Raw genomic sequence first — 24287 nt, 5'->3', positions numbered from 1 at the left:
AGGTGGTCCTGCCTACACGCAGTGCGTCGCATCATGGATTCCAGACGGCGGGGCCGGGGTTTCCAGTATCTCGTGGACTGGGAGGGTATGGCCCTGAAGAGAGGAGTTGGATTCCGCGGCGACAGGTCCTAGACGCAGACTCATCAGTGACTTCTACGCCTCCATCCTGGCGCTCCGGGAGTCCGCCCGGTGGCGTTGTCCGGGGGGGTACTGTGACGATCCCGGCTGTCTGAGTCGGGTCCTGTCTGGTGACTAGTGATTACCCTCTACCACATACTGATACACTTCTAATGTACCTCTCTGGAATACATCACTTCTAATGTACCTCTCTGGAATACATCACTTCTAATGTACCTCTCTGGAATACATCACCTCTAATGTACCTCTCTGGAATACATCACTTCTAATGTACCTCTCTGGAATACATCACTTCTAATGTACCTCTCTGGAATACATCACTTCTAATGTACCTCTCTGGAATACATCACTCTCTGGGATACATCACTTCTAATATACCTCTCTGGAATACATCACTCTCTGGTATACATCACTTCTAATGTACCTCTATGGGATACATCACTCTCTGGGATACATCACTTCTAATGTACCTCTATGGGATATATCACTTCTAATGCACCTCTGTGAAATACATCACTTCTAATGTACCTCTCTGGGATACATCACTTCTAATGTACCTCTATGGGATATATCACTTCTAATGCACCTCTGTGAAATACATCACTTCTAATGTACCTCTCTGGGATACATCACTTCTAATGTACCTCTATGGGATATATCACTTCTAATGCACCTCTGTGAAATACATCACTTCTAATGTACCTCTCTGGGATATATCACTTCTAATGTACCTCTCTGGAATACATCACTTCTAATGTACCTCTCCAGAATACATCACTTCTAATGTACCTCTCTGGAATATATCACTTCTAATGTACCTCTCTGGGATACATCACCTCTAATGTACCTCTCTGGGATACATCACTTCTAATGTACCTCTCTGGAATACATCACTTCTAATGTACCTCTCCAGAATACATCACTTCTAATGTACCTCTCTGGAATACATCACTTCTAATGTACCTCTCTGGAATACATCACTTCTAATGTACCTCTCTGGAATGCATCACTTCTAATGTACCCCTCTGGGATACATCACTTCTAATGTACCTCTCTGGAATACATCACTTCTAATGTACCTCTCTGGAATACATCACTTCTAATGTACCCCTCTGGGATACATCACTTCTAATGTACCTCTCTGGGCTACATTAGAAGTGATGCGGTCCTCTGTAGCTCAGCTGGTAGAGCACGGTGCTTGTAACGCCAAGGTAGTGGGTTCGATCCCCAGGACCACCCATACACAAAAATGTATGCACGCATGACTGTATGTCGCTTTGGATAAAAGCGTCTGCTAAATGGCATATTATTTATTTATTATTATGTACCTCTCTGGAATACATCACCTCTAATGTACCTCTCTGGAATACATCACTTCTAATGTACCTCTCTGGGATACATCACTTCTAATGTACCTCTCTGGAATACATCACTTCTAATGTACCCCTCTGGAATACATCACTTCTAATGTACCTCTCTGGAATACATCACTTCTAATGTACCTCTCTGGGATACATCACACTCTGGGATACATCACTTCTAATGTACCTCTCTGGAATACATTACTTATAATGTACCTCTCTGGAATACATCACTTCTAATGTACCTCTCTGGAATACATCACCTCTAATGTACCTCTCTGGAATACATCACCTCTAATGTACCTCTCTGGGATACATCACTTCTAATGTACCTCTCTGGGATACATCACTTCTAATGTACCTCTCTGGGATACATCACTTCTAATGTACCTCTCTGGAATACATCACTTCTAATGTACCTCTCTGGAATACATCACCTCTAATGTACCTCTCTGGGATACTTCCCTTCTGGATAAGAGCTCATTAACTCTGGTAATCACTTCTAATGTACCTCTCTGGGATACATCACTTCTAATGTACCTCTCTGGGATACATCACTTCTAATGTACCTCTCTGGAATACATCACCTCTAATGTACCTCTCTGGAATACATCACTTCTAATGTACCTCTCTGGGATGCATCACTTCTAATGTACCTCTCTGGGATACATCACTTCTAATGTACCTCTCTGGGATACATCACTTCTAATGTACCTCTCTGGAATACATCACCTCTAATGTACCTCTCTGGAATACATCACTTCTAATGTACTTCTCTGGAATACATCACTTATAATGTACCTCTCTGGAATACATCACTTCTAATGTACCTCTCTGGAATACATCACTTATAATGTACCTCTCTGGAATACATCACTTCCAATGTACCTCTCTGGGATACATCACTTATAATGTACCTCTCTGGGATACATCACTTATAATGTACCTCTCTGGGATACATCACTTCTAATGTACCTCTCTGGGATACATCACTTATAATGTACCTCTCTGGGATACATCACTTCTAATGTACCTCTCTGGAATACATCACTTATAATGTACCTCTCTGGAATACATCACTTCTAATATACCTCTCTGGAATACATCACTTATAATGTACCTCTCTGGAATACATCACTTCCAATGTACCTCTCTGGGATACATCACTTCTAATGTACCTCTCTGGGATACATCACTTATAATGTACCTCTCTGGGATACATCACTTCTAATGTACCTCTCTGGAATACATCACCTCTAATGTACCTCTCTGGGATACATCCCTTCTGGATAAGAGCGTCTGCTAAATGACTAAAATGTAAATGTAAAATGTAATGTACCTCTCTGGGATACATCACTTCTAATGTACCTCTCTGGGATACATCACTTCTAATGTACCTCTCTGGGATACATCACTTCTAATGTACCTCTCTGGAATACATCACCTCTAATGTACCTCTCTGGAATACATCACTTCTAATGTACCTCTCTGGGATGCATCACTTCTAATGTACCTCTCTGGGATACATCACTTCTAATGTACCTCTCTGGGATACATCACTTCTAATGTACCTCTCTGGAATACATCACCTCTAATGTACCTCTCTGGAATACATCACTTCTAATGTACCTCTCTGGAATACATCACTTATAATGTACCTCTCTGGAATACATCACTTCTAATGTACCTCTCTGGAATACATCACTTATAATGTACCTCTCTGGAATACATCACTTCCAATGTACCTCTCTGGGATACATCACTTATAATGTACCTCTCTGGGATACATCACTTCTAATGTACCTCTCTGGAATACATCACTTATAATGTACCTCTCTGGAATACATCACTTCTAATATACCTCTCTGGAATACATCACTTATAATGTACCTCTCTGGAATACATCACTTCCAATGTACCTCTCTGGGATACATCACTTATAATGTACCTCTCTGGGATACATAATGATACATAACAAAATAGTCTCAGAACTGTTTCCAACATATAGGCCTTTAATCTCTGCTTCCTGTTATCCAATGCATCATGGATATACGTTCTATGACTAATGTTGCTACCACTGTTAGGCCTCTTGCCCTTCTGTCTGGTTGGCACACAGAGCTTGGCAATGGGCACAGGAGTGGCATCTCACGTGTGTGTGTGTGTTGCCTTCACATACACACACACACACGTAGGACCGACAACACTACACTAACAGCATCCTGTCCTGCTGTGCTGCTGCAGATACAGTCTCTATTGGGGTGATGAGTAAGCAGCAACCTGATCGCTGCACTTAGAGAGAACAGAGAGAGCATCCAGTCAGCATAGAGAGGTACGGGTGGAGGTTCTTAATTGTATCACCCTGTTGCAAGAAATGTAAAACTTGTAGTGTATTTGAGGTTAAAAAAGGCTTCTGAAGTTTGTAATTTCCACTTTGAAATATCAGACATGATTTTCCCTGATGAAAAATGTATCAAGCCCTACGAAAATGTCAATTAATTATAATTCTAATGCTGCAGGATTATTTTTCTGCTGTAGCAAACTGGCTCAAATTAAGATCCTACATCTGTACAGGGAGGGTTCACTCACTCAGCAGGGTTGATGGGCACACTGACATTGATGTAATTCATATCCTATTCTTTAGCAGGTGTTTTGGGGGAGGGCACTGATCCATCTAATCCAATCATTCAGTAACAAATCCTCTTTAACCTCTGGATTCCATATATCTATGATGATGACTTTGAATGATCTCTATGAATGCATCAAGGGAACAGATGGGTTATTATTGTACACAAGAGGGAAAATGCAATTTCTATAATAGGTGAATAGATGTAGTTGAGGGATATACCATAATGGGTTCCATCTAATCCTTGTGAAAGCCCAGAATTCTGGGAGAGAGGAGAGGAGAAGGGAGAACAGTGGTATGATGTTCCTGTATATACAGTGCCTTCAGAAAGTATTCATAACCGTTGACTCATTCCACATTGTCACGATCGTCTAAGGAGGAGGACCAAGGCGCAGCGTTGAGGGTGAACATATTTATTTAGAGAAGGATCACACGATCAAAACAACAGACGACGATAACGTGACGTCTACGGTTTAACACAAACCAAATAAGAACAAGAAACCACAAAGAATGAAAGCCTAACGGCTACCTAAGTATGACTCCCAATCAGAGACAACGAGCTACAGCCGTCTCTGATTGGGAGCCACCCTGGCCAACATAGAAATGCAAAACATAGAAACTAACACCCTGGCTCAACATACGAGAGTCCCCCGAGCCAGGGCGTGACAGTACCCCCCCTAAAGGCGCGGACTCCGACCGCGCTAACCAAACACAACAGGGGAGGGACCGGGTGGGCACTCCGCCTTGGCGGCGGATCCGGCTCCGGGCATGATCCCCACTCGCTCTCTAACCCCCCAAAGTACCCCTGGTCCGGTCTGGCCCTGCTGACCGGAGCTGGACTGCACACTGGTGGAGCGGATTGCTCTAGCTCCGGCGTGAAGCAGCTGACCCGTGCTGAACCAGGCACCAGTGGAACAGGCACGGGCTGTGCCGGACTGACGACGCACACCACTGGCTTGGTGTGGGGGAGCAGGGACGGCCCGAGCCGGGCTGACGAAACGCACCCCTGACTTGGTGCGGGGAGCAGGAGCGGGCCAAACCGGGCTGACGAAACGCACCACCGACTTGGTGCGGGGAGCAGGAACGGGCCGAGCCGGCTGATCGGGCGCACCACTGACTTGGTGCGGGGAGCAGGAACGGGCCGAGCCAGGGCTGACGGGCGCACCACTGACTTGGTGCGGGGAGCAGGAACGGGCCGAGCCGGGCTGACGGGCGCACCACTGACTTGGTGCGGGGAGCAGGAACGGGCAAAGCCGGGCTGACGAGCGCACCCCTGAGTTGGTGCGGGGAGCAGGAACGGGCCGAGCCGGGCTGACGAAGCGCACCACTGACTTGGTGCGGGGAGCAGGAACGGGCCGAGCCGGGCTGACGAAGCGCACCACTGACTTGGTGCGGGGAGCAGGAACGGGCCGAGCCGGGCTGACGAAGCGCACCACTGACTTGGTGCGGGGAGCAGGAACGGGCCGAGCCGGGCTGACGAATAGCACCCCTGACTTAGTGCGGGGAGCAGGAACGGGCCGAGCCGGGCTGACGAAGCGCACCACTGACTTGGTGCGAGTGGCAGGAACAGGCCGGACCGTACTGGGAACACACACCACTGGCCCTACGTGGGGATCAGGAACAGGCCGGCCCGGACTGGCAACACACGGCAGTACCTCTCGCCGTGCCTCTACATCCTCCTTCCCCCTGGTGACCAGTGACTCCCGTAACCTGGCGGCCTCCTGCTGCCCCGTGCGTCCCACGGCGTTAGCCCCCTAAAAAAATTTATGGGCTTCACTCCTACCCGTGGCCAAGGCCTCCATCCCTCTTGCCAGACTCGCACTCATCTCCTCCCAAGTCCATCCTCTCTCCTCGTCACGCTGCTTGATCCAGTCGAGGTGGTTTCTTCTGTCGTGCGCTTAGCTTTTGTATGTACAGTTTGCTCGGTTGAGCTGCTCTCCATTCTGTGTTTTTGGAGTATTTTGTCGCACGTATTTTGTGCGCCCGCTTTATTTCGCCTGTGTGCGGAGTTTCTCGCCTCAGGGCATTTGTGTTTGTGCTGTGTTTTGTTGCCAAACAACTAAAGTCTTTTGGACTTACTTTGTGCGTCCTGCGCCTGATTCCACCACCACACCCACCTACAGCTACACTGACACACATTTTGTTGTGTTACAGCCAAAATGGATTAAACACACTTTTTTTCTCACCCATCTACACACAATACCCCATATTGACAAAGTGAAAATATGTTTTTAGACATTTTTGCTAATTTATTGTGACGTTCTGGCTCCGGGACTCTTAGTAGTGAGCCAGGGTTGTCATTTTCATTTGGGTGTAGTTCTATGTGGGATCTAGTTGTTTCATTTCTATGTTTGGTTTTGATGTTGATTTAGTCATATGACTCCCAATCGGAGGTAACGAGTGTCAGCTGTCGGCTCGTTATCTCTGATTGGGAGCCATATTTATACTGTGTGGTTTCACCTTGGTTTTGTGGGTTTTTGTTTCCTTGTTGCTGTTAGTCATTATCAGTATTGAACTTCACTTTCGTCATATTTGGTTTGTTGTTTTGATCGTGGTTTCTTTATAATAAAGTCTACGATGTTCGCTCAACACGCTGCGTATTGGTCCGTTTCCTCAGACGATCGTGACATTTATTGCAAATGAAATACAGAAATATCTCAATTACATAAGTATTCACACCCCCGAGTCAATCCATGTTAGAATCACCTTTGGCAGCAAATACAGCTGATAGTCTTTCTGGGTAAGTCTCTAAGAGCTTTGCACACCTAGATTGTACAATATTTGCCAATTATTATTTTCAGAATTCTTCAAGCTCTCTCAGATTGGTTGTTGATCATTACTAGACAACGATTTTCAAGTCTTGCCATAGATTTTCAAGCAGAGTTAAGTCAAAACTTTAACTCGGCCACCCAGGAACATTTACTGTCTTCTTGGTAAGCAACTCCAGTGAATATTTGGCCTGTTTTAAGTTATTGTCCTGCTGAAAGGTTCATTCATCTCCCAGTGTCTGTTGGGAAGCAGACTGAACCAGGTTTTCCTCTAGGATTTTGCCTGTGCTTTGCTCCATTCTATTTCTTTTTTATCCTGAAAAACGCCTCAGTTCTTAACGATTACAAGCATACCCATAACATGATGCTGCCACCCCTATGCTTGAAATTATGGAGAGTGGTACTCAGTAATGTGTTGTATTGGATTTGCCCCAAACATAACACTTTGTATTCAAGACAAAAAGTTAATTGCTTTGCCACATTTTTTTGCAGTATTACTTTAGTGCCTTGTTGTAAACAAGGTGCATGTTTTGGAATATTTGTATTCTGTACAAGCTTCCTTCTTTTCACTCTGCCAATTAGTCTAGTATTGTGGAGTAACTACAATGTTGTCTTTGTGGTTGAATCTATGTTTGAAATTCACTGCTCGACTGAGGGACCTTACAGAAAATTGTATGTGTGGGGTACAGAGATGAGGTAATCATTCAAAAATCATGTTAAACACTATAATTGCACACAGAGTGAGTCCATGCAACTTATTATGTGAGTTGTTCGGCACATTTGTACTCCTGAACTTATTTAGGCTTGCCATAACAAACGGGTTGAATACACCCATTCTGCCTTTCATTCTGATTCTCAAAGCCTCAACAAAGACATGGACTGGTACTGGTACTGGTACTGGTGATAAAAGGCCTACAAATCAAATCAAATGAATTTGTCACATGCGCCGAATACAACAGGTGTAAACCTTACGTGAAATGCTTACTTACGAGCCCTTAACCAACAATGATGTTTTTTTAAAGTAAGTAAGAAACATTTGCTAAATAAACTAAAGGAAAAATAGTAACACAATAAAATAACAATAACAAGGCTATATACAAGGGGTACCGGTACCGAGTCAATGTGCAGGGGTAAAGGTTAGTCGAGGTAATTCAGGTAATATGTACATGTAGGTCGGGGTAAAGTGACTATGCATATAATAAGCAGAGAGTAGCAGCTGCATATGTGAAGAGTGTGAAGGAATGTGTGTGTGTGTGTGTGTGTGTGTGTGTGTGTGTGTGTGTGTGTGTGTGTGTGTGTGTGTGGTTAGAGTCCAGTGAGTGTACATCGAGCCTGTGTAAGAGAGCCAGCGCAAAAACGAATAGATGCCTATTAAATGAATGATTTAAGCTTCGGCACAAAGGCAGAGAAACAGCCCTGTTTTCTGCTCTGCTAATTGTCGGCGCTAGCACACCACTCAATGGTGAATAGAGGGAGGGGGAATCTGCATCGCTTGCTCATCCAGAGCCACTGGAGCTCAGCTCAACACCCTCAGTCTGGAGACATCAGAGAGAGAAACTCACAGAAAGTCTGAATGAAAGAAACAGAGACTCTTGTGGAAGATGAAAAAAATTATCCCCACACAAACACAGTTTGAAAAGTGAACTTTCTACAATTCTACACATTTTGCCATGGGGCAAAGAGAAAAATGTGCAGTGTTATAGCTAATCTCATGCTATTTTACACATTTTTCCATGAGACTGAGAGAAAATGTTGCTTTTTTAAAGATCATTTTCTGCAATTCTATACATATTTCCATGGGGCAGAGAGAAACATTTGCAGTTTCATAGCTAATCATGCTATTCTACACATTTTGCAATGAGGCTGAGCAGAAATGTTTCTTGTATCTTACAGATAATTTACTGTCATTCACCAAACAAATTGCCATGGCATATGACCTCTGGGGGTGTGTGTGGGGGGATGTGGTATGCCAGTGCCTACCAAACCGAAAACTCCAGACATGGGATTAGAAGTTGCAATATGGGAACAGCTGAATGGCCCGAATGAAATGCTTCTGTATGGGTTGGATTTCTATATTGGATCTTTGTTTTGCTGATCCACTTTTTGCAAAGGATAGGGATTAATAGTCTATAATTTATAGATTTAAACAATAATGTCGCTGCCAATAGTTCACTGCAGCCTGCTGGTGTTATCTATTATCGTCATAGGCCTAGGCTAACTTTAATGCTTTATCACGCTATGGGTGAAATGTCAAGACAAAACGTCCATCCTAGTAGTAGGCCTACTGATTGTAATTCAATAGGTTACCTGCTTTTTAACATGTGTGTAGACTATTTGAACTCAATGTCTTAAGACATAACAGAAGATTAGTCGCACGTTCAAACGTAAACAAGATCGAAGTACACAGAGGGAGGAATACATGGATATGGGTAAAATATAATTGTTGGGTCTTACCTTGTAAAAGAAAGGCTCTGCTCTCATTGTGGAACCCCTGAACTTGGAAAACTCCAGCGAACGACTCTCCCAACTTCAGTTCATCGAATACGTTGATGCGGAGGGCAGGGTCGACCCCAAAGCCTAGAGCTGGACGAGAGAGACCGGATAGAAAGAGTCCGGAAGCGGCAGAGATAGCGTTAGTTCAGCACCATGGACAGCGACCGGCAGTCCGACACGTTGGTGTGGACAAAGCGCAGCGGGCTACTGCTGCTATATCATGATGTAATACTGCGAAACTTAGCCTACAAACCTTCATTCTGATAGGTTACAAATTCCTACACAGCCATAATGGTAAAAGGATTGTAAAACATTAAAATTAAGAAATACATTAATTCAGTTAGCAACTGAAACCACGTCATAGTAACATACTAAAATCAAAACATGACAGGTATAGGAAATCAGTCAACATAATTGCATAACAAAATGCGGACGCGTAGCTTACCTGGGAAGATGCCAAACATACATTGCAAAAATGAAAGTTTAAATAGTCCCATCATGAATGGAAAATAATCACAACAATGAGTCCATGCTTATCTGTCCACTTCCAAAAATACTGGTGGTGCTAAAATACCGGAGGCGATACGCATCAGTTAGAATAAAAACCACATGCGCGCAAAATTACTCATCATCCAATATTGACCGTCGTTCTTAGAACTTTTAAGACCAATTAGAAAGAAGGACTAAGATATCAAAATATTCCATTCAGCATTCGTGATGATTGAGAAGAGCGCGCTGAAGACAGGTGCAACATCATCACTATAGGGGCTGCTAGCTAGAGAGTGAGTGAGAGAAGGCTGGTATGTGGAGACTCATGGAAAGCGAAAGGATATCGTCTGTGCTCCTTTTTGCCCCCTTTTGGTCTACCATGGAACACAATCTAATAGATGAGACTGATTGCACTTCTGCCATCTGTCAGATGTATCAACATTTCCAAATGACTGTAAGAGAGTTGCATTTAACGACGTTTGATAGTCAATGATAGTAATTTAATCAGCTAATATTTCCAGCTGGGCGTTTTTCGTGATCCTTTGGCATGCTTAGCCTACTGCAAATGTGGTTTCAGTTTGTCAAAACAATCTTTAGAAAATAAAACATTTTCCCTTCAATATTAAAATGCATTTCAAGCTACATTCCACACACCACACCTTCAGCCAGTAGAGAGAAAACTCCCTGGGCCTCTAAACTATTAACAAACCATCACCATTAACATCATCTAAACCATTAACATCCACATTACCATTAACATCCTCTACTCCGTTAACATCCTCTAATCCATTAACGTCCTCTAAACCATTAACATCATCTAAAATATTAACATAATCTAATCCATTAACATCTCCATTACCATTAACATCCACTAATTCATTAACATCTTCTAAACCATTAACATCTCCATTACCATTACCATCCTCTAAACCAATAACATCCCTATTACCATTAACATCCTCTAACCCATTAACACCCTCTAAACCATTAACATCACCATTAACATCCACTAACTATTAACATCTCCATTACCATTAACATCCTCTAACCCATTAACATCACCATTACCTTTAACATCCACTAACTATTAACATTCCCATTACTATTAACATCATCTAACCCATTAACAGCCTCTAACCCATCAACACCCTCTAACCCATTAACATATTCAATACCATTAACATCCACTAATCCATTAACATCCTCTTATCCATTAACATCCTCTACTCCTTTAACATCCTCTAAACTATTAACATCCTCTTATCCATTAACATCCTCTAACCTTCTAACCCATTAACATCCTCTTATCATTATCCTCTATTAACATCCTCTAACCCATTAACATCCTCTCCTCCTTTAACATCCTCTAACCCATTAACATCCTCTTATCCATTAACATCCTCTAACCCTTTAACATCCTCTAACCTGTTAACATCCTCTAATCCATTAACATCCTCTAATCCATTAGCATCGTCTAACTCATTAACTTCCTCTAACCTGTTAACATCCTCTAATCCAGTAACATTCTCTAACCTGTTAACATCCTCTAAGCCATTAACATCCTCTAACCTGTTAACATCCTCTAACCTGTTAACATTCTCTAACCTGTTAACATCCTCTAACCTGTTAACATTCTCTAATCCATTAACATCCTCTAACCTGTTAACATCCTCTAACCTGTTAACATCCTCTAACCTGTTAACATCCTCTAATCCATTAACATCCTCTAACCTGTTAACATCGTCTAACCTCATTAACTTCCTCTAACCTGTTAACATCCTCTAAGCCATTAACATCCTCTAAACCATTAGCATCGTCTAACTCATTAACTTCCTCTATCCTGTTAACATCCTCTAACCCTTTAACATCCTCTAATCCATTAACATCGTCTAACTCATTAACTTCCTCTAACCTGTTAACATCCTCTAACCCTTTAACATTCTCTAATCCATTAACATCCTCTAACCTGTTAACATCCTCTAACCTGTTAACATCCTCTAACCTGTTAACATCCTCTAATCCATTAACATCCTCTAAACCATTAGCATCGTCTAACTCATTAACTTCCTCTAACCTGTTAACATCCTCTAAGCCATTAACATCCTCTAATCCATTAGCATCGTCTAACTCATTAACTTCCTCTAACCTGTTAACATCCTCTAATCCATTAACATCCTCTAACCTGTTAACATCCTCTAACCCTTTAACATCCTCTAATCCATTAACATCCTCTAACCCTTTAACATCCTCTAATCCATTAACATCCTCTAACCTGTTAACATCCTCTAAGCCATTAACATCCTCTAAGACAGCGTTTCCCAAACTCGGTCCTCGGGTCCCCAAGGGGTGCACGTTTTGCTTTTTCCCTAGCACTCCTAACACTACACAGCTGATTGATATAATCCAAGCTTGATGATGAGTTCATTTTTTGAATCAGCTGTGTAGTGCAAGGGCAAAAACTCAAAAAACCCGGCTCTTAGCCATTAACATCCTCTCAACTATTAACATCCTCTAACCCATTAACATCCTCTAACTCATTAACATCCTCTAACTCATTAACATCCTCTAACTCATTAACATCCCATTATCATTAACATCCTGTCCACCATTATCTGGTCAATTACTCTTAAAGAACAAATGCACACTCAGCAAGCTGGTCATTATGAACTGTAGTTAAAAGGTTAAAAGTACATGCTAGTCAGTAATCTGTCAACTCATTACAAACAAAACATTTTCTACCTAGAAGGAGGGGACCATTGCTGCAGTGTTGCCTGTAGCAACACACACACACACACACACACACACACACACACACACACACACACACACACACACACACACACACACACACACAAACAAACTGAGCCACATGTCACCAGGTGCCCTTGAGAATCTATTGAGGAGAACAGGTTGCCATGGAACCTGGAGGCTCATTAGCATATACATGAGGGTTAGATAATGACATGTGGGGTCACACTGAACCTTCGGCGCTCAGGGTTACAGAACCCTGGAGGCATCTACAGTGAGGGAAAAAAGTATTTGATCCCCTGCTGATTTTGTACGTTTGCCCACTGACAAAGACATGATCAGTCTATAATTTTAATGGTAGGTTTATTTGAACAGTGAGAGACAGAATAACAACAACAAAAATCCAGAAAAACGCATGTCAAAAATTGTATAAATTGATTTGCATTTTAATGAGGGAAATAAGTATTTGACCACCTATCAATCAGAAATATTTCTGACTCCCAGGTGTCTTTTATACAGGTAACAAGCTGAGATTAGGAGCACTCCCTTTAAGAGTGTGCTCCTAATCTCAGCTCGTTACCTGTATAAAAGACACCTGGGAGTCAGAAATCTTTCTGATTGAGAGGGGGTCAAATACTTTTTTCCCTCACTGTATCTCTCAACCTAGTCAGGGCTTGATGGACTATACAGTATAGAAACTTTATACAGTTCTGCAGTATGTTAAACTCTATACAGCTCTGCAGTATGTTAAAATCTATACAGCTCTGCAGTATGTTAAACTCTGTACAGCTCTGCAGTATGTTAAACTCTATACAGCTCTGCAGTATGTTAAACTCTATACAGCTCTGCAGTATGTTAAACTCTATACAGCTCTGCAGTATGTTAAACTCTATACAGCTCTGCAGTATGTTAAACTCTATACAGCTCTGTAGCATGTTAAACTCTATACAGCTCTGCAGTATGTTAAACTCTATACAGCTCTGCAGTATGTTAAACTCTATACAGCTCTGCAGTATGTTAAACTCTATACAGCTCTGCAGTATGTTAAACTCTATACAGCTCTGCAGTATGTTAAACTCTATACAGCTCTGCAGTATGTTAAACTCTATACAGCTCTGCAGTATGTTAAACTCTATACAGCTCTGCAGTATGTTAAACTCTATACAGCTCTGCAGTATGTTAAACTCTATACAGCTCTGCAGTATGTTAAACTCTATACAGCTCTGCAGTATGTTAAACTCTATACAGCTCTGCAGTATGTTAAACTCTATACAGCTCTGCAGTATGTTAAACTCTATACAGCTCTGCAGTATGTTAAACTCTATACAGCTCTGCAGTATGTTAAACTCTATACAGCTCTGCAGTATATTAATGACTGAGTTTGGAGGTCTAGCAACAATATAGAATACAAGACAGTTTATACAAGAAAGGAGTGATATAATATGCATATGTATGTTAATGTCAGACTTATAGATCTACAGGTCTACATGTAGGAGTGCTGTTCTATACATCTCTTTTATGGCAATGTCAGAGTTTCATCCGTATGAATGCAGTGTTGTGTTCCCAGTTGACGAGTTAGATGAATGATCCCCTGTAGTTAACGGAACCCAGTTCTGTCAGCTGACATTACAGCAGCCTCTGTTACCTGCTGATGAGTATTCACACGGCAACGCAGGCACATTGAATTTTACACACACATACACACACGAACACACACACACGAATGCACACACACGAACGCACACACACACACACATGCACACACATATAGACACATGCACACACACATAAATGCACAAAGCACGCACGCACACACAGTGGTGTAAAGTACTTAAGTAAACATCATTGAAAGTACAACTTAAGTAGTTTGTTGGGGTATCTGTACTTTAATATTTATATTTTTTGACTACTTTTACTTTTACTTCACTATATTCCTAAAGAAAATAATGTACTTTTTACTCTATTCATTTTCCCTGACACCCAAAAGTACAGGTTACATTTTGAATGCTTGGCAGGACAGGAAATGGTCCAATTCACGCACTTATCAAGAGAACATCCCTGGTCATCCCTACTGCCTCTGATCTGGCGGACTCACTAAACACACGTTTCATTTGTAAATTATGTATGACTGTTGAAGTGTGCCCCTGGCTTCCCATAAATAAAAAAAATTATACAAAAATGGTGCTGTCTGGGTTGCTTAATAGAAGGAATTTGAAATGATTTATACTTTTACTTTTTCTTTTGATACTTAAGTGTATTTAAAACCAATTTTTTTTTACTTTTACTCAAGCAGTATTTTGCTGGGTGACTTTCACTTATACTTGAGTCATTTTCAATTAAGGTATCTTTACTTTTACTCAAGTATAACAATTAGGTACTTTTTCTACCACTGCGCACACACACACACACACACATATTCTGCTAGAGGACACCCTCCCAATCAGCTCATGTGAACGTGGTGCTGTGGCCCATGGAGGAAAACCTAACGCCTCTCTCTCTCAACACCTTGATCACACACACACCTCCTCAGGACAGAGGGATGATGAAATGAGGAAGCCGTGTGTGTGTATGTGTGTGTGTGTGCGTGTGTGTGCGTGTGTGTGTGCGTGTGTGTGTGTGTGTGTGTGATGTGTGTGTGTTACCCTGTGGACACTAATGCTATGAACTGAAATACTGAGAGATGTGAGCTGTACATAAATGAGTCTCAATCAGCATTATGTTCAAGGTTCCTAAGATCAACTGTCATCTGTCCTGTTTAAATTGCTATACAGCAGAGCAGAGGAACACAAACTAAAACATAGCTCTCTCTGCTCCTCTGTTCTGATCTAAGTACGTATTGCTAGCAGAGCACAGGTCAAAATCTATCATTTATTCCTGCCATTACAGTCAGATGCAGTCTGGGATCTTAAGCACAACAAATTCATGTGAATTGCAAAAAAAAAAGAATATACAAAAAATGTAACACAACATGCAACAATTTCTAAGATTTTACATTTACATTACATTTAAGTCATTTAGCAGACGCTCTTATCCAGAGCGACTTACAAATTGGTGCATTCAACTTCACCCTTTGGTTTACTTTACTTCAACTGTCAGTCAACTTTGCATTCGTGTTTTATACTTCTGCTGACCCCAGATGGTAAACTTCTCACTAACAAACACTCACACACACACTTTCTCAAACAAACTCTCAGTGCCCAGCCCGATAACATATCAATACCCAATCTGCAAAGACAACACTGAGTACAGTTACTGAGTTACAGTTCATATAAGGAAATCAGTCAATTGAAATAAATTCATTAAGCCCTAATCTATGGATTTCACATGACTGGGAATACAGATATGCATCTGTTGGTCACAGATACACTTTTAAAAAAAGTAGGGGTGTGGATCAGAAAACCAGTCAGTATCTGGTGTGACCAACATTTGCCTCTTGAAGTGCAAAACATCTCCTTCGCATAGAGTTGATCAGGCTGTTGATTGTGGCCTGTGGAATGTTGTCCCACTCCTCTTCAATGGCTGTGCGAAGTTGCTGGATATTGGCGGGAACTGGAACACGCTGTCGTACACGTCGATCCAGAGCATCCCAAACATGCTCAATGGGTGACATGTCTGGTGAGTATGCAGGAATCTAAAATTATGTTGGATGTGGCTTATGGTAGAGAAATTAACATTCTCTGGTAACAGCTCTGGTGGACATTACTGCAGTCAGCATGCCAATTGCACGCTCCCTCAAAACGTGAGACATCTGGGGCATTGTGTTGTATACTGCACATTTTAGAGTGGCCTTTTATTGTCCCCTAACACAAGGTGCACCTGTGTAATGATCATGCTGTTAAATCAGCTTCTTGATATGCCACACCTGTCAGGTAGATGGATTGTCTTGGCAAAGGAGAAATGCTCACTAACATGGATGTAAACAAATTTGTGCACAACATTTTAGAGGAATGTGGTTTTTGTGCATATGAAAACATTTCTGGGATCTTTTATTTCAGCTCATGAAACATTGACCAACACTTTACATGTTGTGTTTACATTTTTGCAGAACGTAACATATCAGACAAATTGGATGACGTAGTACAAAAAAAGCGGGGTTAAAGTTCCAGAGCATCACTTTAAGACAGTCCAGACTATAAATTCCAGAGCATCACTTTAAGACAGTCTAGACTATAAATTCCAGAGCATCACTTTAAGACAGTCCAGACTATAAGTTCCAGAGCATCACTTTAAGACAACCCAGACTATAAGTTCCAGAGCATCACTTTAAGACAGCCCAGACTATAAATTCCAGAGCATCACTTTAAGACAACCCAGACTACAAGTTCCAGAGCATCACTTTAAGACAGTCCAGACTATAAATTCCAGAGCATCACTTTAAGACAACCCAGACTACAAGTTCCAGAGCATCACTTTAAGACAGTCCAGACTATAAATTCCAGAGCATCACTTTAAGACAACCCAGACTATAAGTTCCAGAGCATCACTTTAAGACAACCCAGACTATAAGTTCCAGAGCATCACTTTAAGACAGCCCAGACTATAAGTTCCAGAGCATCACTTTAAGACAGTCCAGACTACAAGTTCCAGAGCATCACTTTAAGACAGTCCAGACTATAAATTCCAGAGCATCACTTTAAGACAACCCCAGACTATAAGTTCCAGAGCATCACTTTAAGACAACCCAGACTACAAGTTCCAGAGCATCACTTTAAGACAGCACAGACTATAAGTTTCAGAGCATCACTTTAAGACAGTCCAGACTATAACTCACATTTCTTTATCATCCCTGAGGATCACAGTGCGTTACACAAGATGTACCATCTACAGTACTGTGTGTGTATGTATGTATGTGTGTGTGTTTGTGTGTGTGTCAGGCAGTTTGATGAGTTCATGTTGCGCGTCCAATTCAAAATGCATATTCTGTGCCTCAGAACACATTCCATCTCAGCAGGCAGACCAGGCAGGTGCTATGTTCTATAATATCATATGAGACACATTGAATAAAACAATGTTGAAGGATTTCAATGGTCTGGAGCAACAGCCTCTGATAGTGTTGGAACAGGCCTGCAACAGCCTCTGATAGTGTTGGAACAGGCCTGCAACAGCCTCTGATAGTGTTGGAACAGGCCTGCAACAGCCTCTGATAGTGTTGGAACAGGCCTGCAACAGCCTCTGATAGTGTTGGAACAGGCCTGCAACAGCCTCTGATAGTGTTGGAACAGGCCTGCAACAGCCTCTGATAGTGTTGGAACAGGCCTGCAACAGCCTCTGATAGTGTTGGAACAGGCCTGCAACAGCCTCTGATAGTGTTGGAACAGGCCTGCAACAGGAACTGATAGTGGTGTTAGGATAAAGTAATCCTTCTACCCCCCCTTACCCCACCCCCAAAAAATAACAAAAATATTGTAAAGCGGTTGTCCCACTGGCTATCATAAGGTGAATGCACCAATATGTAAGTCGCTCTGGATAAGAGTGTCTGCTAAATGACGACAATGTAAATGTAAAATGTGTTGGAACAGCCCTGCAACAGTCTCTGATAGTGTTGGAACAGCCTCTGATAGTGTTGGAACAGTCTCTGATAGTGTTGGAACAGTCTCTGATAGTGTTGGAACAGTCTCTGATAGTGTTGGAACAGTCTCTGATAGTGTTGGAACAGCCTCTGATAGTGTTGGAACAGTCTCTGATAGTGTTGGAACAGTCTCTGATAGTGTTGGAACAGCCTCTGATAGTGTTGGAACAGCCTCTGATAGTGTTGGAACAGCCTCTGATAGTGTTGGAACAGCCTCTGATAGTGTTGGAACAGCCTCTGATAGTGTTGGAACAGCCTCTGATAGTGTTGGAACAGTCTCTGATAGTGTTGGAACAGTCTCTGATAGTGTTGGAACAGCCTCTGATAGTGTTGGAACAGCCTCTGATAGTGTTGGAACAGGCCTGACTTTCCACTTCTCTGCTTCTACTAGCTATAAAAACAATGACAGCAGAGAGACTGTTTGTTTTCTAATCCACACCACAAAGGAAGAGTGAAACACACAGCTGGTTTCTCCTCTCCTCCGCTTCTAGGCTTCTATGCTTCCACCACACACACACACACACACACACACACACACACACACACACACACACACACACACACACACACACACACACACACACACACACACACACACACACACACACACACACACACACACACACACACACACACCTCTGTGACAGACTATACATTATTTATCCAACATGTAGTATGGATCCTGGCCTTCTATCAATCTAATTATACTATAGCAGTGCCACAAGTCATTATTATTTAAAGGGGCTTCAGTTTAAATGAGATTGGTAAAACAAACACACAGCGGACATGGATGATTTTCTACATGGTTCATACAGAATCCTAGCAGTGGGGGAAAAGAACACCCTCCATTCCAGCCCTAGGGACAAGCAATAAGAACAGTGAGAAAATCAGTCCCAAATGGCACCCTATTCTCTTTATGGGTCCATATGGTTCTGGTCAAAAGTAGTGCACTATATAGGGAATAGGGTGCCATTTGGTAGACATCCTCAGTTAGACAGATGGTACAACACAGAGCCATTCACTGGGGACAACCGGGCTCCGTACAGTCCCTCACAACCCAACCCAGTCCTGTCATAGCACAATACAGACATTAAAGGTCTGGGGCTCCCCCTGGACTGGTTGGTACCGCGAACAGGACGACAAGACAGAGAAAGAGGGAGGAGAGAGAGAGAAAGAGTGAGAGAGAGGGAGAGAGTCTGTGATGGATAACTAGGTCCCCCATTTCTTTCTCTCTCTCTCTGAGAAGGATGAGGCAGCAACACAAACCAGACTAAATGACGGCCTGTGGTTTTGCTCCCATTGATACTGTCTGATGTAGAGGTGACTTCAAGGACATATTGTGAGTGCTGCAGTTGTTAACCTGAAGCCCAATACCCAGGTGTAAAATCACACATGACATAATATGGTAAACAAAGCTGGGGAATGAGGTTGACAGAATGACACTAATGCAGTGGTGTAGCCAGAGATGTGTTGATGGGTGGGCCTGCAGATGGGTGGGCCCCCCCGGGTAAAGCAGATAACTTCCTACAAGTCTACACATTTTGCCATGGGGCAAAGAGAACAATCTGCAGTTTTATAGCTAATCTCACACTATTCTACACACTTTGCCATGATGCATAGAGAAAATGTTGCTGTTTTAAAGCTAATTTCCTGCAATTCTACACATTGTGCCATGGGGCAGAGAGGAAAATGTGCAGTTTTAAAGCTAATTAAAGCTAGAATATAGGTGTGTTGACAGTGATAAAGGCATTGGATTATCAGCTGTCTTGTTTGCTAAAGGAAACCCAGGCCTACATTTGCCTACGCCTCTGCACTAGTGGGAATAAAACCCTCCAGGGGTTGACCGGGTGAATTCATAACTTGTGTGTTATTTTTGTTATCATGTATAGCAGGGGTCTCCAACCCTGTTCCTGGAGAGCTACCCTCCTGTAGGTTTTAACTCCAACCCTGTTCCTGTAGAGCTACCGTCCTGTAGGTTTTAACTCCAACCCTGTTCCTGAAGAGCTACCCTCCTGTAGGTTTTAACTCTAACCCTGTTCCTGTAGAGCTATTGTCCTGTAGCTTTTCGCTCCAACCCTGTTCCTGGAGAGCTACCATCCTGTAGGTTTTCGCTCCAACCCTGTTCCTGGAGAGCTACCATCCTGTAGGTTTTCACTCCAACCCTGTTCCTGTAGAGCTACCCTCCTGTAGGTTTTAACTCCAACCCTGTTCCTGTAGAGCTATTGTCCTGTAGCTTTTCGCTCCAACCCTGTTCCTGGAGAGCTACCATCCTGTAGGTTTTCGCTCCAACCCTGTTCCTGTAGAGCTACCATCCTGTAGGTTTTCACTCCAACCCTGTTCCTGTAGAGCTACCATCCTGTAGGTTTTAACTCCAACCCTGTTCCTGGAGAGCTACCATCCTGTAGGTTTTAACTCCAACCCTGTTCCTGTAGAGCTACCCTCCTGTAGGTTTTCACTCCAAACCTAATCTAGCGCACCTGATTCTTAATAATTATCTGGTTGATAAGATGAATCAGTTTAGTTACAATTGGGTTTGGAGTGAAAACCTACAGGAGGTTAGCTCTCCAGGAACAGGGTTGGAGTTAAAACCTACAGGAGGTTAGCTCTACAGGAACAGGGTTGGAGAGCCCAGATGTATAGTATGTGTGTGTGTGTGTGTGTGTGTGTGTGTGTGTGTGTGTGTGTGTGTGTGTGTGTGTGTGTGTGTGTGTGTGTGTGTGTGTGTGTGTGTGTGTGTGTGTGTGTGTGTGTGTGTGTGTGTGTGTGTGTGTTTGTGTGCATGCATAAAGCCAGAGTTCGTATAACACACCATTGGTACACACTTTCACGTTGTTGTGAATTTATACACTGAACAAAAATATAAATGCAACACACCATTGTTCCCATGTTTCATGAGCTGAAATAAAAAATCCCATACATTTTCCATATGCACAAAAACCTAATTTCTTTCAAATTTTGTGCACAAATTTGTTTCATCCCTGTCAGTGAGCATTTCTCTTTTGCCAATATAATACATCCACCTGACAGGTGTGGTATAGCAATAAGCTGATTAAACAGCATGATCATTACACAGGTGCACCTTGTGCTGGGGACAATAAAAGGTAACTTTAAAATGTGCACCTTGTGCTGGGGACAATAAAAGGTCACTTTAAAATGTGCAGTTTTGTCACACAACACAATGCCACAGATGTCTCAAGTTTTGAGGGAGTGTGTAATTAGCATGCTAACTGCAGGAATGTCCACCAGAGCTGTTGCCAGATAACTTAATGTTCATTTCTCTACCATAAGCCCTGTGTAGCTCAGTTGGTAGAGCATGGCGCTTGCAACGCCAGGGTTGTGGGTTCGATTCCCAAGGGGGGCCAGTATAAAAATAAATAATGTATGCACTCACTAACCAGCCTCACAACCGCAGACCACGTGCAACCATGCCAGCCCAGGCCCTCCATATCCGGCTTCTTCACCTGCGGGATCAGCTGAGGGGGGTGATGAGGAGTATTTCTGTCTGTAATAAAGCCCTTTTGTGGGGAAAAACTCATTCTGATTGGCTGGGCCTGGCTCCCCAGTGGGTGTGCGTATGCCCAGTCATGTGAAATCCAATGATTAAGGACTAATGAATTTATTTAAATTGACTGATTTCCTTATATGAACTGTAACTCTGTAAAATCTTTGAAATTGTTGCATATATATATTTTGTTCAGTAAATTAATTCACAGGGTAAATGATCTGTAGTTTAGCAGGCAGAAACAGTGAGTTAGTGGTGTGCCTCTTATCTGAAGAGCCTGCTGTGTCTGCCAAACACACTGACTGCGTCCCAAATGGCAGCATATTCCCTACATAGTGAACTACTTTTGACCAGGGCCCACAGGGCAAAGGTTGTGCACTATGTAGGAAATAGGGTGGCATTTGGGACAGATCTACTATCAACCAGAGTCATTACTTAGGGTAATTGCTTTGCAGCACGTCTAATCCAAACACACATGTAATCCAAACATCATGTGTTTCAATCAGGTAATGCAGCAGGAATACAAGACTTTAGCAACGTGCACCACAAGATTAAAACAGGAATAACACACACACGCACGCAAGAACACACACTAACACACCCACACCTCAATTGGATAGGCCAACAGGTATTTTAACTCACGGCAGGTAGTATGACTCAGTGATTTGTTAGGGATCCGTTGGATATGAAATGTCATCAGTAACAGAAATCCCATAGATTTTTGCATTAGCATTTAATTTGGAGAGGGAGGGAGAGAGAGAGAGATTTAACCTTTTTTCATTTCCTCAGCCATACACCACAGGACATGTCTTAAAAAAAAAGCTATCTATCTCAGTAATTATTATTTACCAGTGTCCATTTGAAATCAAGTCAATATTGCATGACCACAGGTTATGCCTGGTTAGTACAATAAATGTGTGTGTGTGTGTGTGTGTGTGTGTGTGTGTTACCCTGGTAGGAACAATAAACCAGGCTTCCAATCAATAGCCCCCAACATCAGCTCTACTGGTCGCTAGCTGCAGGCTATAATATTGATCTAAAGGGTCAGGCTCCGGTTATTAGGCTGAGGACAAAAATGTAATTGTTCAATTTAGATCAGACAGCTTCCAGGAATATCAGCGGTTTATGATAATGAAACCTCCTAACAAATCGTATTACGCAATGCATGGTAGTTCTACCACACGTGTTTCCTGTCTCTCACTGACGTTCTCCTCCTTCCCTGTCCCACAACATCTTCAATTATATACATGCACACAAACATGAATTATCGAAGAGTGGAGACGACAGACTAACATAGCTACTTTGTGTTGTATAACACTTAATGCGTCTAAAAGTTGTCTGAGATCAGGGGAAAGGACAGCTGATTTTCAGATATATGGTAACACCACCACCTAGTGGTATTTACATGTATTACATCCATGTATTCGTTTGACGCAGGCAGTGCAGGTACTGTGTGTACCGTTATTGAAAAGCAGTGGCCAATAGGTTCCCATATGGCTTAGTTGGTAGAGCATGGGTTGTGGGTTTGATTCCCCCGGGAGACCCGTACGAAAACGTATGCACTCACTACTGTAAGCAACTAGATAAGAGCATCTGCTAAACGACTAAAATTTTTTTTTAAACAATGGAGAGCACACTAGTCTAGTAGAAAGGACACACAGATATCAGTCAAAGACATAAACCATTACAGTTTTTCTCAGTCGCTTTGGTGCATTTTTCACATCATCCCTAACATGTGCAAAATAATAAGTGCATTTCTCAGAACAATTTGTACAAACTGCAATATACAATAGATATGTTTCTAAAGCTAGTCAGTCACTAAAAATCCTTAGTACATCTCTCAAAAGTAAATATTCATGCCAATGATCATGTCAGTGTCATCAGAATGATAAGTCATTGAGTCATTGTTCACGAACAAGGTTGTCAAAATGTTTAGGCATGTTGTCAATGGAACTGTGTACTTTGACAGTATTACCTGATGTAAACTTAGGCTACAGTTTGGATGACAGTTACTGTATTGAAAATGCACAAGGCTGCACTTCTATGGCATATATCAATTTCAACAGTACTATTTACATATTACTGTATGTGGGTTATTGATTGAAAGAGACTGGACAACCCAAGGGGCACAAAGGAAAAAAAACTAAATTAGAAAGAAACACAGGAAACCACCCCTAAGGCACAACTTTGCCCACAGCACTGTTCTAGTGCTGTCTACACATCCAGACGTTCCTGTCTGTCAGCCCACATATTCTCATCCACATCACACCGGATATTTTCCCTTCCAATGCAACGTGGAAAGAATCTTTTGGAATGCCTTATCCATCCTCTGCAGGCGTCTACTGTGGTGTCCTCACATGCTGCATCCATTGCAGCCAGCAGGGTCATCTGTGTGTGTGGCTGACGATCGTACACCTTCCACCTCCATGCTGAAAATAACTCCTCAATTGGGTTAAGGAATGGTGAATAAGGTGGGAGGAATTCTATGAGCATCCTCGGGTGGGTCACAAACCATTGCCTTATGATGTTTGATCGATGGAAACTCACATTATCACAAATGACCACATACTTTGGCAAATCCTCTCTAAACAGACCC

General features: G+C 42.4%; 1 protein-coding gene across 1 annotated transcript in view; it reads right to left on the bottom strand.

The window, feature by feature from the left end:
- LOC121557234 (protein kinase C-binding protein NELL2) overlaps window positions 1-10184 on the bottom strand; it is a 121538-nt gene extending 111354 nt beyond the window's left edge. Inside the window, 2 exon segments of the mRNA XM_045216191.1 lie at window positions 9345-9473; window positions 9829-10184. Of these exon segments, the coding sequence (XP_045072126.1) occupies window positions 9345-9473; window positions 9829-9883 (184 nt within the window). The 5' untranslated portion in view covers window positions 9884-10184.
- Between the last annotated feature and the right edge of the window lie 14103 nt (window positions 10185-24287).

The sequence above is a fragment of the Coregonus clupeaformis genome, unplaced genomic scaffold (assembly GCF_020615455.1).
Source record: "Coregonus clupeaformis isolate EN_2021a unplaced genomic scaffold, ASM2061545v1 scaf0633, whole genome shotgun sequence".
NCBI classification, from domain to species: Eukaryota; Metazoa; Chordata; class Actinopteri; order Salmoniformes; family Salmonidae; genus Coregonus; species Coregonus clupeaformis.
The sequence above is the reverse complement of the archived record's forward strand: the minus strand, read 5'-3'. Positions and strand labels throughout refer to the sequence as shown.